The sequence below is a fragment of the Nyctereutes procyonoides genome, unplaced genomic scaffold (assembly GCF_905146905.1).
Source record: "Nyctereutes procyonoides isolate TBG_1078 unplaced genomic scaffold, NYPRO_anot_genome, whole genome shotgun sequence".
NCBI lineage: Eukaryota > Metazoa > Chordata > Mammalia > Carnivora > Canidae > Nyctereutes > Nyctereutes procyonoides.
Window position 1 is genome coordinate 7,069,323 of NW_026575117.1, and position 15,960 is coordinate 7,085,282.

General features: G+C 39.0%; 1 protein-coding gene across 1 annotated transcript; it reads left to right on the forward strand.

Annotated features, from left to right (window-relative positions):
- Positions 1-587: 587 nt before the first annotated feature.
- LOC129515160 (flavin-containing monooxygenase 5-like) lies at positions 588-15,649 on the forward strand. The gene is made up of 8 exons (XM_055333887.1): positions 588-722; positions 4,203-4,391; positions 5,026-5,188; positions 8,594-8,736; positions 9,664-9,863; positions 11,480-11,832; positions 13,882-13,954; positions 15,298-15,649. Exons 1-8 carry the CDS (start codon positions 588-590, stop codon positions 15,647-15,649), a joined length of 1,608 nt encoding a protein of 535 aa, XP_055189862.1.
- The last annotated feature ends 311 nt before the right edge of the window (positions 15,650-15,960 follow it).

Here is a 15,960-nt window from a genome sequence, read left to right on the forward strand (position 1 = left end):
CAAAACGAAACAAAACAAAACAAAACAAAAGTAAACCATGCAGAAGTACCCAATGTGAGTGTTTCAGCAAGCAGATAGTAGTAGCAGAAGGAATTAAAAGTCGGTTTGGGCAAAATCTGTGTATGGAGTGGTGTGTGTGACTTCAGCAGTCAAACCTTTTTTAAAAAAATTATTTATTAATTTGACAGAGAAAGAGTGCACAAGCAGAGGGAGGGGCAGAGGGAGAGGAAGAAATGGGCTCCTAGCTGACCAGGAACCCAGATGGGGGACTGATCCTGGGAGGGCTGGATCCCAGGACCCTGGGATCATGACCTGAGCCTAAGGCAAACGTCCCTCCACCACATTTTTGTCTTAGAAGCACTCTACTTTGTACTTGAAAATAAGAAAGTCTTGTGTGAGGTAGGGTTTTCTGCTGCTCAGAGAGCCTTCGAATTGGAGAACAGCTTTGAGTAGAACATTTCTCAAATGCATTAGTTAGCAATTTTCAGGGGAAAAAAAAGCTCTGATGATCTTGCATTATAGAAAAAAAAATTCCATGACAATAAAAATCTGCTTTTCTACTAATAAATTCCCTGATACAAGACACAATGCCACCAAAGAGAATTGCAGTGATTGGTGCTGGGGTCAGCGGATTGGGTGCCATTAAGATCTGTCTGGAGGAAGGACTGGAGCCCACCTGTTTTGAAGGAAGCCACGACATTGGAGGACTGTGGCGCTACGAGGTACGTTTGAATAGACTACACTTCCACATGTGTGATGACGTCTTTTCCATATCAAGGAAATAGGAATGCATAGATTTCAGCAGTAACGTATCAACTATTAGTATAATAAGTATTATTTTTTATTAGTGCTTGCACCTGTGCATTGAATCCCAATCTTTGCCTCCCCCAAGGACAATGCTCCAGCTGTCCTTCCTCCTTCCGGAGTCTAGCTCCCTGAAGGAGAAGCCTGTGCTCACTCTCTGCATTGTCTTCCCCTGGGGCCGTCTACACCATCCTTACCTGATGGGCTTTCCAACCTATCCAGAAAGCTGCTCTCGCTGCTGACACCAAAGTGGTCAAAGGAGATGGACTTCCTGGGCTGAATTTTCTTGCTTTCTTGAGGGACTCTAAAAATGTCAAAAATCAATGTCTTTTTAAAACACTTATTCCCCCCCCCAAAAAAAATAAATAAATAAAATACTTATCCCTGGCTTCTGTGATTTCTCTCTCTTTTCTTCTCTGCTTTTCCTATCTATATTTTTCCACCTGGCCTCAAAGTGTAGCTGATTGTTCTATTCTCAATCCTCTGGTCTTTTACTTTTTGCAAGTCCCTTAAGATTCTTCCTTAGCATCTTTGGCTTCAGCTACCTCATATATACTAACACTGGATCTGTAGACTTTTATCTTTGGCCTAATAATATATATATATATATATATACTAGTAAGCACAGCTAACACTCACTGTCCCACAAACTCTGACATCTCAAGAGCTTAGCACAGTAACAGTTTTTGTCCTTCATCAAGGTCAGATGTGATTAAGTGGTCCTTCTCCAACTTAGTTATACCCCTAGACCACGTGGCTCTGTGGCCCCCAACTTTACCATGGGAAGTGGGGAAGAAAGGTAGCAGTACACCAGCTCTTAACTGCCTAGATCTAACCTACAGGTGGTGGTGGCTGCCTGCTTTTGCTGACCTCTGGGATGTCTTGCCAACATCTGGTTGGTTTTTCAGGTCTTTCATTTTTGTGTGTGAACAGTTCCCTGTATTACATTCCTGGTTTCAAGTATTGAGAGTAGTTTCCATGTTTCTGGCTGGACCTTGAGCAATACAGACATGTCTCCAGGAAATCTTCTCCAACCTCCAAACCTGATGTCCAAGCACCCTGTGCACACGGGTACTATTAGTTGTATCACACTGTATGCACTTGTTTATTTCCTGTGTAAGGTTTTTAAAGCATTTTATGTGCATTATTTGGTCTTCATAACAACTCTGTGAGGTAGGCAAGCCCTTATTTGCCAGCTAAAGAAATAGATTAAGAGAAATGATTTGATGTCAGTTTCCCTTATCCAAACAAGACAACGATATATCTCAAGGACCACGTCAAAATGCCACAATACCACAGCAAGTCATCTGATTTCACTTGTCACACCCATATTTTTTAAGGTTTCACTTAGGAAAAAATGCTGCTCATATTTGCAGAAACTATTCCTATCAGAAGGGGTGTTTTTAAGATATGTGCACTTCGATACAGTGGCCTTTATTAAACAATGCTCTTCGTTTGGAAGAAGAAAACACATACTTTGATCTGTTCTTAAAGTTAATATACCTTAACAGGAATTAGATTCCATATATCCTGGCTTCAAGTTTAGAATATTCATAGTACATGCATTACTGATTGCTTATGTCACCAATAATATACAAAAGATACAGGAAAAAAATTGATCTCCTCCCAATTGTGTTTTCTGTGTACATATATTAAAATGATTACATTTTAGGACTATAGTAAATTCTTCTAGGAGAAAACAGCATATTGTAAGTGATACGGTTTTTTTTTTCTTAGCCTTAAATTAGATATCTAGCTTTCATTCTTCTTTTAAGATTTTTTTATTCATTCATGAGAGACAGAGAGAGAGGCAGAAACATAAGCAGAGGGAGAAGCAGGCTCCTCACAAGGCACCCCATGTGGGACTTGATCCCGGGATCCCCGGATCACGCCTTAAGTGAAAGGCAGACACTCAACCACTGAGCCACCCAGGTGTCCCTCTATTCTTCATTTTAAAAAAATCAGGAATGGTTGCTAAAGCATATAACAGATATCGTGTGTTGTATGCACTACTGTTATAACCTGAAAAATAAAGATGATAATGTGCTTCACAGGATTGAATTAGGTAATATATATGATTATATATATCATATTACATATAATAATATACATTAGTATATAATATATAATACCATTATATACTATTATATAATTATATAATTATAAAAATATGGTATATTACATATTATATATATTATACCATATATACTATTATATGTAATTATAAATATAGTCATAAAAATAATATATTAGATATAATATATTAATTATATCTATATAATTATAGATATATAATTATATATAATTATAATAGATTATAGATCTATATATATATAATTATAGATCTAGATATATATATCTATATATAGATTATAGATCTAGATATATATATGATTATAGATCTAGATATATATATAATTATATATAATTATATCTATATAATTAATATTAATATTATATATTATAATATATATTAATATATTATATATAATATAATATATATTAGATATAATTATAATTATATATTTAATATATAGCTAAATAATATTTTGCATAGAAAATTAGAAAATATAATATATAATTATAAATTATATAACTATAATTATACATAATTATAAAATTATATATAATCATAAAAATTATATGCATATTTGCAGTATAGAATTTTGTATATAATGTATATTTTATAATTATATATGATTATATATTCCATTTATGATATAATTATAAACCATAACTGAACATAATTGAAAAGCACTAAAATACTATTTCCTGTCTGTATGCATATAGATAAGTAGATAATATATAGAACAATTCTGAAGGATTGAGAGACTGAAACCAGAAGGGTATATATATATCAAAACATTTAAAGCGATCACCAAGAATGATAGTCATCTCTGATTTTTCTATAAAATTCTAACTAACATGTGCTGTTGTAATTAGAAAAAAATTTAAAAAGGAAGAAAAAAAAGAAAGCCTAATGAACTGACACTCTATTCTTTTCTATTCATCACTACAAACAGCGTGGACATCTTGTATACCCTCTGGCTGGGACTCTGACCCCATCAAGCTCTGTCGGCAGAGAGGCAGCCCCATCTTCCTCTGTTCATTTTCATTCTCTGGTATTCTACATACATTTTTCTTCTCATGTCCTTTTCATGTTCTTTCTTCACCTTTTCATATTTTTTCTTTTTGTTGCCCAACAAAACTATTTGCTCTTTTAAACTATTTATGACAAGGTATCTTACCTCTTGGGAAAGTACTGGAAAAGCAACTTTCCTTTCTTTGGAGGAATTCATCCCAGTAACTTCATCACTTGACAAAGAAAGGCGTCAACTTTTTTTTAACTGTTACTCTTATATTCTAAAAAACAGGGAGTGTCCTTTTTTTCTTGGTAGGAGAAGGCTAAGAGTTGCAGGCCGAGTGTCTATGAATCTGCCACTAGCAACACTTCAAAGGAGATGACAGCCTACAGTGATTACCCGTTTCCCGATCACTTCCCCAACTACTTGCACAATTCTAGAATCATGGAGTACCTCAGGATGTATGTACAACATTTTCACCTACTGAAGCACATCCAGTTTCTGGTGAGTGGGGCAGGGAACACTCATCGTGTGCAGAACCTTCTTGGTCGGGTCAAGAGCCAGGCAAGAGTGAGGGGCAGTAATGCACACCTGTTCAGTCTGGGGGGTTATTCTACAGGCATCTCCAGTGAAGTGAGCAGGATCTCCCTCCTCACTTCCTTCAGGAAAAAGTACGATAGATTGGGTGAAATGCTAGACTGTGCACCTGATGTTGGCTCACGACCAACTACATTTAGAAACACAGCTGGGCACACACTGGCCTACATCTCTACTTTTAAAAAGCCTTGGTAGAGGCTCTTGGATGGCTCAGTCGGTTAAGCATCTGCCTTCAACTCAGGTCATGATCCCAGGGTCCTGAGACTGAGCCGTGCATTGGGCTCCCTGCTCGATGTGAAGCCTGCTTCTCCTTCTCTCTCTGCCCCTCCTAGCCCCCCATTCATGCTCTGTCTCTCAAATAAATGAATAAAATCTTTAAAAACAAAAACAAGCCTCAGTAGGAAACAAGCTTTAAAGAAACTCTTTCAGGAAACCCCAAAGGAGAGTAGTTATAACCAAACTTACTCACTGAGGCCCAAATTTCAGGGACAGGATGTAATGGGGAATAGAGGCTGCAAGTCCAAGTTTGTCTCATTCCCAGTCAAAGGTGTGCAGCGTGAGGAAGCGCTCCGACTTCTCTTGCACAGGACAGTGGGATGTCATAGTTGAGACTGCAGGAAAGCAGAAATCCTATGTCTTTGATGGGATTATGGTGTGCAGTGGCCTTTACAGCGACCCCATCTTGCCACTCCAGAACTTTCCAGGTATGTCATACTGAATGCTAAGGTGATGTGGGGTTTTATCGTTGTTGCTTATTGTTATTTTTGAAGACAATTTGTAACTCTGAAAGCCACCTTATCTTCAAAATAAATATTTTTTCTGATTATAATGCATGCTCTTTCAGGGTCTATTGAAATAAAACATAATGTTATAACATTGAAAATTAAAAATTACTAATACTCTATTGCCACAAGTTCTGGGCTATTTTGAGAAAAGTGCTACATTTTTCCAACTGGAAAACAAAATGCAGGAATTGTTTTTGTGTTGGTAATAGTTGGAGTGAATACGGGGTACCTGGTGGGTTCAGTTGGAAGAACATGGGACTCTTGATCTCGGGGACACGGGTTTGAGCCCCACGTTGAGTGTAGACATTACTTAAATAAATAAATGAAAATTTTCAAAATAGTTTCGAGTAAATAGTAGAATCAATGAGACAGAAAATAAATTAAGATTTAGCTTTATTCCTGAAAGTGTACGTATGTGCATAACATGATGAATATAAATAGCCATGTACACATCTTACAAGCTACTGCAATGCTATTGTTTACTATCTGGGAGCTTAAGCACCTTGCATATGGGGAATAGTGTGGGAATGGTCTACCTGCACAGCATCTCCTGTTTGTCTCTAGGAACAAGATATACACTCAGTCTTCTCAAAAAGGGTTGAACCTGTGACTCCTTTGGATTTCTCAGGAGAGTCTAGACTCCTCTCACTTCCATTGCAACGAGTGTCTGTGTCTCAGAAGATAGAGAAGTTTAAATTGGTCAAGAGAAATCTATTAGCTGGTTAGTTAGTTAGAAATTTAAACATTCCTGTATTCATTCATTCAACATTCATTCAAGGAATACCTATCCAGGACCAGGTGTCCAGAGGCTCAGCAGAGAGCAAAACAGGCAAAACCCTTGTCCTTGAGGAACATGTGTGCAGTAGATGGACACAGACAAAAATGTGATAAATATGTGGGAGGTGATGACTATGGAAAAGGGTAAGGATTTTAGGGATGGGGGTTGTGGTGCAAAATCAGACGGAGTGGCCAGGTAAGGGTTCCAGGAGAAAGGGACATTTGAGCAAATGCCCAAAGGAGTTGAAGAAGTGATACAGATATCCAGAGAAAGCTCACTGTGCAGAAGGAAGAGCAGAGGCAAAGGCCTGGAGGTGGGAGTGTTGCTCACAGGTCCAGTGTGGTGGGAGTGAAAGAGGTAGGAAGGAGAGATGTCAGAGAGTGGACAGACAATGAGCCATTGTTTGCACTCTGGCTTTGACTTTGAGTGAGGTAAGAGCTGTTAGGAGGCTTTGAGCAGAGGAGAGGCATGCTCTAATCTCTTCAGCTGCTGTGTTCAGAATAGTTGGGGAAGGAGGCGGTAAGGAGGAAATGGAGAGACCAGGGAAGAGGCTCTTGCACTAATGCAGGTGAGAAATGATGGTAGTTTGGACCAGAGGGGTGACAGTGGAGAAATAATGAAGTGCTTGGATCCTGAGTATAGTGTGAACATAGAGATGATAGAATTTGCTGATGGGCAGGATGCGAGATGTAATAGAGAGGTGTCAAGGATAGCTCTCATGTTGTTGGTCTAAGCAATTGAGTTGCCATTTTCTGAGATAGACTGCAGGAAGAGCTGATTTTGGTTGTATGAGGGAGAAACATTGAGGAGGCCGCAAGATAATAAGGTTGAAGAGATGTTCGTTAAAAATGGGAGAAGGAGGGATGCTTGGGTGGCTCAGCAGTTAAGTGCCTGCCTTCAGCTCAGGGCGTGATCCTGGAATCCCGGGATCGAGTCCCACGTAGGACTTCCTGCATGGAGTCTGCTTCTCCCTCCACCCATGTCTCTGCATTTCCCTCTCTGTATCTCTCATGAATAAATAAATAAAATCTTTGGGATCCCTGGGTGGCGCAGCGGTTTGGCGCCTGCCTTTGGCCCAGGGCGCGATCCTGGAGACCCGGGATCGAATCCCACGTCAGGCTCCCGGTGCATGGAGCCTGCTTCTCCCTCTGCCTGTGTCTCTGCCTCTCTCTCTCTCTGTATAACTATCATAAATAAATTAAAAAAATTAAAAAAAATAAATAAAATATTTTATAAATAAATAAAAATGGGAGAAGGTGGGCTGAGATTAAAGATTTTTTGAAAGATTAAAGATATTTAAAGAAGAGCATCAAACCTATTTCTCAAGTCCTATAAAGGAACATTTTAAGGGATCTTTATACCATTCCATTAGCTCATACCATGAGCTAAGTGAAACCATTTCCATTTTGCACATTGCAAATGTCACTGGTAGTGAAAAAGCTGAGATTTGTGCCTATGTTTGTTTGACCTCAAAACCCCCCTTTCATTTTTGACCCACAGGGCAAAGGGTTCATTCTGAAAGAGAAGAGAAATATTTTCTCCTGGGGAAAGGAGACAGAGGAAGGATGGATGAACACACAGTAACTTTTAGGTGTTGAGAAACTCACTTAAGATCTTTGTTGTTTCATAAAAATGAAAGGTTGTCTTCAGGAAATGAGAGGGATTACAGTGGGACCAAGAGGAGGAGGAAATACTGAAAGAGCCACAGTGAGAAATCTGATGGACTGTCCAACTTGCAAAGATGGAGTTTGGGAAAAATTAGATCCATGCCAGGAGCTCACAAGGACTGATTCCAAAGGAAAGCTGGAGTTTGGGATCAGATTCTGTAGGGAGAAAGGAACATGGCAAGGACTGACCCTCAGTCAGGGCTGACTAGAGTGTCAGTCATTTGCTCCAGCATCACAAGAGGAGCAAATGAAGCCCCTATGTGCAGACCCCAGTGTTGTTTAAAAGATGAAATGCTGTAAAATCAACCAGCCTTCATTGGTTTGCCATATGAGGTTTTTGTTTAAGTCAGAGCAGATTTTTAGGCAAAAATATGAAGTTCCTACATTCTAAGTTCATACATTAGCTTCAGATCCTGGTGGGTGATGTTGGCGCATTTTTCCCCAGTAGAAGAAGAGAGTGAATAGTGCTGGTGGGAAGGGTGTACTGGACCTAGGAAGAGATGGAAACATCTAGACAAGGATGAAGCTTGGGTGGAGAAAGTAAGACAGGAAAATGGGTCTAAGGCAGTTGTTGCAAATAACAAGAATGAAGGATAAGGAAGATGTAGTACTTAAATTAGAGCCAAATTCTTTGAAGATTTGGCAGGGTTTAGGGAAGGAGGCAGAAATTAGATGTCTGAATGTAAACATGGAACTTACAGTCTAAAACAAAACTGTGTGAGGCTTTATTCTAATGATGGGCAGACATTGTCCACAGCCCCATATTTGTAGAACAACAAATGAGACGTTTAAATAGGATGGTCTTTGAATTCAACAATAAACTGTAAAAAATAATGTGAAATAATGACCAAGTCTGGAGCAATACTTTCTTGCCCACAGGAATCAAGAGGTTCAAAGGTCAATATATTCACAGCTGGGAATACAAGAATCCAGAGAAATTTCGGGGGAAGAAAATCATTGTGGTCGGCATTGGAAATTCTGGAACTGATTTGGCAATTGAGCTCAGTCACGTAACTTCACAGGTTTGGTTCCTAAAATTCTCTTTCCCCGATGTTACCCTGTCCACTGCCCTCTGAGATGTCAGCATTGTGTGAAATATGTGTCAGGTGTACCCACACACTGCTTCAATCCTGATCGTTAATGACCTCTTCACACTTGTTTTCTTGGTAGACATCTTGGCAATACATTTTCTGAAAAGAGAATGGAATAAAAATAAATATTTCAAATTTTAATGACTGCCATATTGCTTATTTTTACCAGAGAGTGTAGGCTTCATCAGCTCAGCCACCAGTTACAAATATGAACTATATCAGAAAACCACTTTAAATCCCTTTCCTTTTCACTGACTTGACACTTGATACCTCCCCCAGCTGATTCCTTCTGTACTTACATTTCAAGGAATACAGATTAACTAAGTATTCTAAATTCCGTAATATCATAATTGGCACATGAATGGTGTGTGTGAATTTGTTGATCTCTAGTCTTCCTGCATCATGTTTGTCCAGGATTTGCAATTTAAGAGATGGCAGGCATCAAACACTGCTTTGGAGAAAGGAGAGGAAGGATAGTGAGTGAGATCCAGAGGTAGGCCTTGGGTTAGGTAGCTCTCTGGGACTATAGCAAACAAGTCAGATGTGTAATTTTGTGTGAGTGTGTGTGACTCTAATTATCAATCTGTCTTTGAAAACAAGCAAGAGAGTCCTTATTCATTTCTCATGAGCCAAATGAGAGATATCTGTGATTCAAAGACCATCCTATTTAAACGTCTCATTTGTTGTTCTACAAATGTGGTGCTGTGGACCGTGTCTGCCCATTATTAGAATAAATCCTCACACAGTTTTGTTTTAGACTGTATGTTCCATGTTTACATTCAGACATCTGAAAAACTGGGACAGGAAACTCTTAGATTTCAAGGCATCTATTTTTCATTTATTTGCATTCTCTCCTAGGTGTTTCTCAGCACAAGGCGGGGTGCGTGGATTTGGAACCGGGTCTGGGATAACGGAATGCCTGCAGACACTGTTCTCTTCACTCGTTTTAATGCTATCCTCACCAGATTTTACCCTACATTCTTAATCAACAGATGGTCAGAGAATAAATTAAATGCTCGATTTAACCATGATGTTTATGGTTTGCTACCTCAACACAGGTATGTTCTAGGATTTTTACAGAGTAATTTTGTCTCTGCCTTTAAACCCCGGTATAGTTAAGTATTTTTTCTTTCTTTCTTTTTTTTTATGTTGGTATAATGTAATCCCTATCCACCTATCCACTGTGAGGTATAAATGTGGAAGCACATAAAATTGACTGTGTACAGCGTACATAAATTTAATAAATATTTCTGGGTCCCTACTATGATCAAGTAGGTTTCTGGGTACTGGGAGTGGAAGGACAAGGCCAGGTAGAGTGCTAGCTCTTGCTGGGCCTCTTTCTATTAGGAGAGAAACCAACTAGTCAATACATAATGTAATGACATGGAGCAATATGTGCTATGAAGAAATAGTAAACAGAGTTGGGGAGAGGAATCTTTTTTAGATGAGATAGTTCTGGAATACTCACATGATGAGAAAGCATATGAATGCAGACCTGAAAGAAGTGAGGAGCTGAGTCCTGAGACAATATCTAAGATGAGAATGACATTCTAGGGGCACCCAGGTGGCTCAGTGGTTGGGCATCTGCCTTTGACTCCGGTCATGACCCCAGGGTCCTGGGATCGAGTTCCACATTGGCCTCCCTACAGAGTCTGCTTCTCCCTCTGTCTGTGTCTCTCATAAATAAATAAGTGAAATCTTAAAAAAAAAAATAACATTCTTGCAGAAGAAACACCAAATTCAAAGGCTGGAATGAGCATGATTTATTCAAGGAAGAGCAAGGAACCCAGTGTAGCTTGACTACAAGGAGAGGGCAAGTGGTAGGAAATAAATTCAGGGATGTAGGCAGAGGCCAGGTCACAGAGGGATTTTTTTTTTAAGATTTATTTATTTATATTAGAGAGAGAGCACATGTGGAGGTGGGGGAAGGAGCAGAGTGTGAGAGAGAATTTCAAGCAGACTCCCCACTGAGCACAGAGCCAGACTCAGGGCTTGATCTCCCAACCCTGAGATCATAACCTGAGCCAAAATCAAGAGTCACTCAACTGACTGAGCCACCCAAGCACCCTCAGAGGGATTTTTAGGGCTACGGCATGGCCATAGCTTTGGGTTTCATTTTTAGTGAAATAGAAACTCATCAGGATATAACTTTACATTTTAAAAGGATCACTCAGGCTGCTGAGTGGAAGAGAAATTGTGGGAGGTCAGAGGTGGAAGCAGAGACCCTACTAACAGTATTAAATAATGTTGGTAAAATTTATAAAGATGGTATTTAGGTTCTCAAAATAGATGGAAATCAGAATGTGATCTGATTTTCCTGTTCTATTATGAACACTTATACCAACTGCTCTTAACAATCTCTCCCCCAAAAAATTGTTTTAAAGAAGTTAGATATCAATATTACCACTGGTATAACTTTTATTACCACGTTTCGAAATCTTCCCTTTGTATGTAATAAGCATTAAGTAAATGTTATTGGCAATCTAATAAATACAGAATGTTTATTCAGTAAATAATTCAGAAAAAGTATTGAGTAAAAGAAATCTTTTGTAAAACCAAAATGTAAGTCTTTTTTTCCTTAGCTCAACTAAAAAACATTTGAAGCATTTTCTGAGCTCAACTCATTTCTAAAAAGACACATTAATTTTCCTGGATTTCAATTTTTATTCTCCAGATTTCTGAGCCATCAGGCTACTTTCAGTGATGATCTACCCAATCACATAATATCTGGAAGAATTCAGATAAAACCCAATGTGAGAGAGTTCACGGAGACATCTGCCATCTTTGAAGATGGCACAGAAGAGGACCTCGATGTTATCATTTTTGCCACAGGATATACTACTTTCTCTTTCCCCTTTTTGGAAAATAATTCAACAGTTCTGGACAGCCACCGCTCCATGTTTAAATTTGTCTTTCCTCCTCAACTAGAGAAACCATCCCTAGCTTTCATCGGCATCCTCCAGCCAGTGGGAGCCACCATGCCCACATCAGAGCTCCAGAGTCGATGGGCTGTCCGTGTATTCAAGGGTATGAGCTGACCTTCTGTGTAGTTAGAGAAGGCCATCCAGATAATGTGACTTCACAGACATTGTGAAGCTCTTCTGCTGCAAAATATGTCTGAAGTTAACCTTTACAGTATCCAAAATTGTGCCACTTGAGTATTTGCTACTTTAGAGTTTGATAGCTATTTAACCTGTAGGGTTCTGATATGAAAATGAAGATTAAATATCTAAATATCTAAGATGAGAATGACATTCTAGGGGCACCCGGGTGGCTCAGTGGTTGGGCATCTGCCTTTGACTCAGGTCATGACCCCAGGGTCCTGGGATCGAGTCCCACATCGGCCTCCCTACAGAGTCTGCTGCTCCCTCTGTCTGTGTCTCTTATGAATAAATAAGTGAAATCTTAAAAAAAAAAATAACATTCTTGCAGAAGAAACACCAAGTTCAAAGGCTGGAATGAGCATGATTTATTCAAGGAAGAGCAAGGAACCCAGTGTAGCTAAACTACTAGGAGAGGGCAAGTGGTAGGAAATAAGTTTGGGGATGTAGGCAGGGGCCAGGTCACAGAGGGATTTTTTTTTAAGATTTATTTATTTATATTAGAGAGAGAGCACAAGTGGGGGTGGGGGAGCTATCATCAAGTGACAAGTTATTGGCAAAGAATTCTTTAGAGCACTTCAGGGCAGGATAGAGTATAGGAAGTAAGGGTAGTAAGAAGAAAGGTCTCAACCTGAAACATAGATGAGAAATAACAACTATTCTACTTCCCAGTGTTGCTAGAATCATTCTAATGAGCCCAAATTAAAGGGAGCATTTTGCCTGTCTCTCATGTTCAAAATAAAAAGAAGACAGGCAGAGTCACAGAATTATGAATTGTAAATTATGTGAATTATGAGAACTATGACAGAATCACAGAGTAACCAGAGGAGCACGACAGCACAATTAAAAGAGCAGGAGCTTTGATAAACCCGGGATTAAAACCGAGCTCCTCCATGTACTGGCTGCATGATCTTGTCACATTCCCTGACCTCCATAATTTTCTCACTTATAAAAATGGGAATATTTGGGGCACCTGGGTGGCTCAGTTGATGAGCATCTGCCTTTGGCTCAGGGCATGATCCTGGGGTCCTGAGATCAAGTCCTACACCGGGCTCCCCGCGGGGAGCCTGCTTCTCCCTCTGCCTGTGTCTCTGCCTCTCTCTTTCTATCTCTCATGAATAAATAAGTAAAACCTTAAAAAATATATGAATATTTACATAAAATTTGCAGGGTGGTAAAAATGAAGTACCCTGACTTGTCTACCAATAAATTCGGATTGAATGAATGAAAATTAGTCATTGCCATTATAATTCTTTATTATTATTCTTTATTATTATTATTATTATTATTATTATTATTTATTATATCATTAATCCTAAGGTTGAGAATGAATTGATGAAAACAGATTTAAAACCTACCTTTATGGGAGGCCTGGCTGGCTCCATCACTGGAGCAAGCAACTCTTGGTCTCAGGGTTGTGAGTTCGAGGTTGGATGTAGAGTGTGCTTAAAAACAAAATCTTAAAAAAAAAAACCCTACCTTTATGAAATTATGTTAATCACATTATAATGATTCTGCTCATTTATTTGTTTCTCCTTTAAAAAGTTCCTGGAACATCAAGTCCCTCATCAGGCTCCCCACAGGGAGCCTGCTTCTCCCTCTGCCTATGTCTCTGCCTCTCTCTCTGTGTCTCACATGAATAAATAAATAAAATCTTTAAAGGTCAGCCAGAATGAATGGGTAATGGGACTACACACACACTATTTTGTATCTTGTCAGTTGAGTGTGACTCCTTTCAGTCCATCCTTTTTTGTGGGCTTTGAGGTCTGCTCGTCAAGATGCAAACTCATTAGAGGACATGCTTTTGCATCTGTAAGGCATGTGCACCTGATAAAACAATGAGTGGAGGGTATTCCAGAATAACTCCTGGATCTCTCCCCCACTCTTGTGCTACCTCACTCATGGTGTTCTCTACCAAACTGACTCTACTCAGGGTATTCATTTCTTTTGGAACCTCATCATCTTTCTTTCCTAGGATTGAACAAATTACCTTCGGTGAGTGACATGATGGATGACATAAGAAAGAAGAGAGAAAAAATTGAAAAAGAGTAAGAAACTTGCTTCTTAGTGAAAGTCAATTGAAAGTGTTTGGGTGGGTTGGATGCCTGGGCAGTTGAGCCTCTGCCTCAAGCTCAGGGCATGATCCTGGAGTCCCCGGATAGAGTCCCGCATCGGGCTCTTGCAGGGAGCCTGCTTCTCCCTCTGCCTGTGTCTCTGCCTCTCTCTTTCTGTGTCTCTCATGAATAAATAAAATCTGAAAGAAGAAAGAAGAAAGAAAGGAAAGAAAGAAAGAAAGAAAGAAAGAAAGAAAGAAAGAAAGAAAGAAAGAAAGAAAGAAAAGAAAAAAGGGAAAGAAAGAAAGAAATAGTTAGGTGGAATTGCTTGCCTATCAAGCATTCTTTATATTTTTCTTTTTTTAAATCTTTTTTTCTTTATATTTTTCTCATCATAGAACCTGAGTCTCTTTGCCTAGATGAGATCTCAAATTATCAACTTCTTCATTTCTTCTTAAGCATAATATAGATGTATGGAATATTTGTGGGAAGAATGGATACAGAATAATCCAACATAGAAACTTTAGAATTGTGTTTAAAATTCATGTAATGCTGGATAAGCATACAATTATAAATTTATGTCATAGCATAGCCTTAGAGGTGCAAAGTGTATAAAAATGTAAGATGAAATGAAGGGTTGTTCACTCTTCTAAGGAGTTGGAAAGATAAATCAATGTGAGAAATGAGTTGGCAAATCATTACAGAATCCAATTAAAATTCTGACATGAAGTCAGAGGCTCGGAGGTTGTACCAAATCTTCTTAATAGAAAATTATTCTCAACCTTTGGGGTTGGAAATGAATTTCTAAAAAACAAATACCTGTTGAGAATCCATCGTGTGAGAGTCACAGCTTGGTCTCTTTGATCAAGGGTTCGTCCTAAAAATACTCACTTATGCAGTAGCTGATTTAAGAAGGTCAGTCAGGGATTGCATTTCAGCAATACCAAAAATCAAATTAATTAGGTCACACATACCTAAATAACTGGCCTGTACAATTCATATTTCCCACCAATTTACCAAAAGGAGATTATATCCTGAATGATAATCAAATGCATGGCCAAAGTACAGAAGATTTCAGGAAAGAATATCATTAATATGACAAAAACCCACCTATCACTATCCAAGACCTTTGGAAGGATTTGAGAGTGAAACATACAGTGTGTGACTGACTATTTTGTTAGAAACCACCAAGAAATTATCAATAGCCATTAATTCTTTTCCCCATAGATTATCCCTCATACAAGATCTACTGATGTTTAGAGGAAATTGTGCCTGGAGGCATGGGAGTTGTCATCGGACTTGAGGTTTTTAATTTTTTTTTTCCCTTCTGATTTCAGATTCCTGAATAATCCTCGTGACACATGCAGAGTGCAGTACGTGGATTACATGGATGAAATTGCCTCTGAGATAGGAGTGAAACCCAACGGGCTCTCGCTCTTCCTGTGGGATCCTAAACTGGCTAAGGAAATTTTCTTTGGACCATGCACGCCTTACCAGTACCGCCTGCAGGGGCCAGGGAAGTGGGCTGGGGCCCGGAGAACCATCCTGACCCAGAGAGAGCGGATCATCAAGCCACTGAGGACTCGTACCCTCAGCCATGACCAGCCCCCATACTCTGTGTCATTTTGGCTTAAAAGTATCTGTGCTGTTCTTCTCTTTGTTCTCACTTTAATCATTATTAAAGGATAATCCTATGATCGTTAGTCCATTAGAGTCGAAGAGTGACACACACTAATTAAGAGACAGGCATGTGCAAGTGTTTATCCCTCAGTTCAGACTAGACCAGTACAATAAATTATCTGATAATTCCAAAAATTCTCATGCGTGAGTATCTTGGCCAAACTGGAGATTTTTCTTTTTTCTTCAACAGAGATTTCAAATGAAGTGGCTTGTATGAAACTTTGCTTTGGAAGTGTAAAGTTAATTTCCATAATGTGACAGATGTTCTCCATTATGCCAAGTTCTCCTAGGCCCTCCCTTTATAGTAAACACATGGTTTG

Excerpts from the sequence above, each read along its gene's own strand:
- LOC129515160 (XM_055333887.1), top strand. The coding sequence starts at position 588 with ATGCCACCAAAGAGAATTGCAGTGATTGGTGCTGGGGTCAGCGGATTG. Across the intron at positions 723-4,202 it reads GAGGACTGTGGCGCTACGAG|GAGAAGGCTAAGAGTTGCAG; the intron begins GTACGTTTGAAT and ends TTTTCTTGGTAG. Across the intron at positions 8,737-9,663 it reads TCAGTCACGTAACTTCACAG|GTGTTTCTCAGCACAAGGCG; the intron begins GTTTGGTTCCTA and ends ATTCTCTCCTAG.